The sequence below is a fragment of the Castanea sativa genome, chromosome 6, assembly GCF_040712315.1.
Source record: "Castanea sativa cultivar Marrone di Chiusa Pesio chromosome 6, ASM4071231v1".
NCBI lineage: Eukaryota > Viridiplantae > Streptophyta > Magnoliopsida > Fagales > Fagaceae > Castanea > Castanea sativa.
The window spans coordinates 35,488,434-35,491,635 of NC_134018.1; the positions used below are offsets into that span (position 1 = coordinate 35,488,434).

The 3,202-nt window shown below is 38.0% G+C and overlaps 1 protein-coding gene across 1 annotated transcript; it reads right to left on the reverse strand.

Annotated features, from left to right (window-relative positions):
* Positions 1–441: 441 nt before the first annotated feature.
* LOC142641168 (putative pentatricopeptide repeat-containing protein At1g03510) lies at positions 442–2,796 on the reverse strand. Its single transcript, XM_075815565.1, has 2 exons — positions 1,199–2,796; positions 442–886 (listed from the first exon to the last, which is right to left on the reverse strand). The coding sequence occupies exon 1, from the start codon at positions 2,676–2,678 to the stop codon at positions 1,392–1,394; it is 1,287 nt and encodes a 428-aa protein (XP_075671680.1). The 5' UTR covers positions 2,679–2,796; the 3' UTR covers positions 442–886; positions 1,199–1,391.
* Positions 2,797–3,202: the final 406 nt, after the last annotated feature.

Sequence of the window (3,202 nt, forward strand, 5' to 3'; positions counted from 1 at the left end):
CATCTGCTGTTATAACTTGTCAAATTATGGGAGGGGGTAATTTTTTTTTTAGGGGGGGGGGGGGGGTTATTATTATTATTTTAAATTATCCATACTTTCGTTTGATGTTTCATTAATTGAATAATTGGTAACCAATTGATAACATCTATTTTTTTTTTATACATAACATAAAAAATAGAGACATGCAGTACACCAAATGTTAGATATATTAAAAATAGTGTAAAGATTCTTGTTTAAGAGATGTTAGAGCCGTGGATTTCATTGTTCCAGTTAGCTCAATTGTTGAAGCATTTGATAGTTAAATAAGAAATATACATTTTTTAATAAATAAAATAGAATAAATGAATAGTATTAAAATTTAAAGTAGAATAGTGCCTTACCGGAAAAAAAAAAAAAAAGTAGAGTAGTAAAAGAAAAATAGAGTCTACTGGAAGTGAAAAACTGGACTAGTTAAAATAGAAAAAATTTCCTTTTGGGTTACATGACTAAAATTTGGTCCAGTCTAATGTTAATGCTCTTCGAAGACTCAGATACTAATAAGCCACCAAATATGTTTCAGTCAAGATTTCCTATGGGCTGTATAGACAAAAAATTGTAAGCCTTGTTGTGCATAAATGCTGGAGTTTGCGCACAACCTCTGCCTATTTGCTGCTAGTTAGGATAATAAACCTGCAAACCAAGCAGTTTGGCCTTCCTTAATGCTTATCTTACCCCTAAACATTGATTCATTTGTTGATTTTGATATGGAGAGCTGTAGCAGTGAACGAGAAAATGCTGACCCTCTCTTGATGACTTGGCGATAAAAGCAAAATTTGTCTGTCCTGCACACCTTGATCTTGGCATTCTAGTAAGCTACTTGTAGACACCGCACCCTATCTACAAAAGCCTGGGAAGATAGACAAACACCATCAAATGTGACCTGATTTCTATGACACCACATAGACCACATGGTGACAACCAGTATTCTAGAAAATATGTAGCATGATATTGAGTGTACCTATTGTATAACATTATTCATATGTGATAACTCTCAACATTTTAATGAGTGGATTAAATTTTATTACATCATCAATATTTGAACAAATGGTGACTATTATTATTTAATGTCAACTAAAATTATTGATGATGTGATAAAATTCAATTCATTCATTTCGAAAAGATGAGTAAGATTTTAATAAATTTGTGATGGAGGAGGTACCATAAAAACTGTGGCAAAACTGATTCTCACACCATAACGCCATATAATAGTCATTGTTGGGATGGTTTCGGCTCTGCATGATTATATCAAGTGGAGGCTTTTGCACACTGTCTGAACTGTGAAGTAATTAATATATCTTGCACGTTTATCCCTCTTCAGCAGGAAAAAAAAAGTAGTTCAAAAGTCACTGTCATCAATCCTGATAAACTATCCAACTACTACCAGGGGCAGCCTTCACTCCCTTCTCCTTCATTTCACTTCTCATTCTTTCAGCTTCCTCATGTCTCCCTTGACTAGAATATATTCTAGCCAACAGCACATAGTTGGCAGGATTATCAGGTTCAATCTCAGACAAAGCTTTCCCTGCAATCTCGGCAAGCTCTAACTCTCCATAAGTCCGACATGCCCCAAGAAGAGCACCCCAAGCTTTTGCAGTCACCTTAACTGGCATTTCTCGTATCACCTGATATGCCTCAAATAGTCTCCCGGCTCTGCTCAACACATCTACTAAACATGAATAGTGATCACTACTTGCTTCCACGCCATAATCTGTATGCATTCTAGCAAAGTAATCCATTGCTTCGTCAGCTAATCCTGCATGGCTACAAGCTTTTAATACCCCAAGGAAAGTGATTCCATCAGGCTGCACTTTTGCCAATTCCATTTGCTGAAACATTTCCAGTGCAGTTCTTGCCTTCCCATGAAGTGCATATGCTGATATTATGCTGCTCCATGCAACCACATCTCTTTCCTTCATACCCCAGAACACACTATGTGCATTTACAAGACACCCACATCGCCCATAGGCCTCTACTAGGCCACTACTCAACTGAGGATGGGAATCAATGTAATTTCTAATTGCATAACTATGAATTTCCTTAATTAAATTCAAAGCCGCCACACCTATGCAAGCGGGTAATAGAGCAAGAAGCGTAATTACATTTGGAATCAACCCCATTTCCCTCATTTTCCGATAAAGAGCAATCGCCTTAAATGACCCATCATCCAACTCTGCCAAACCCGCTATAATTGAATTATAAGTTGACACACTTGGCGCAATGTCCATGACTTGGAATAATTTCAAAGCATCAGGAACATGATTAGAATGTGTATAAAGAGATATCATGGCATTCCACACCACAACATTTCTCTGAGGAATTTCATCAAACAAGTTGCGTGCGGGCAAAATTGAGACGCATTTACCATACATGTCAACAAGAGCAGATGCGACAAATGGGTTTGAGAGGAAGGATGATTTGGCGCTATGGGCATGGATAGCGGTGCCAAGTTGTGGGCGGTGAATGGCTGCGCAGGACTTTAGGACGAGAGAGAAGACATGGGGGTCGAGAGCAAGGGCAAGTGAGGCTTGTATGTGGTGGAAAAGAGAAAGGGCTTGGTCATGACGACCTTGGTTCACGTGTGATGACAAAAGCTTGGTGAAGGAAAGGAGACGTAGGTAGTTGGAGGTGTAGGAAGCCATGTTGGTTGGGGTTATGATCAATGGAGTGAAATTGGAGGGAAAGCTTTATTCAAGGTGGGGGTCGTCTAATTGTAATAAACTTTCCTTCTAATACTAATAGTAATAAGCTTTATTCTTGACCCTTTTGGATTAAATGGCAGGACTAGCGTCACTAATCAACGAGATTCGAATCAAATTGTAATGTTTTCTTTACAAATTTTATGGACAAGTCTTGCAAATGAAATAACTTTGTCATGAATAGGACTTGGTAAATTGCAACTCCGAAGAGCCGATATAAGAAAATAGTCAAATGTTTTAAAGAGTACTTGAAACTAATGTAAGGTGTTCTAATAGTTTTCGACTCTCTCTCTCTCTCTCTCTCTCTCTCAGGGGGAACTAGTGTCTAATTACAGATTTTTGGACGAAATTGTAAAGTTTTCTCTACGAATTTTATGGAAAGACTTGTACATAAATGGACTTTGTCAGTAACAAGATGTGATGAATCACAGGTTCGTCAGTTGTAGTGAGGTCGTCCAGACGGGACC

What these genes read in the sequence shown, in the direction of transcription:
- LOC142641168 (XM_075815565.1), bottom strand. Translation starts at nt 2,678, where the DNA reads ATGGCTTCCTACACCTCCAACTACCTACGTCTCCTTTCCTTCACCAAG.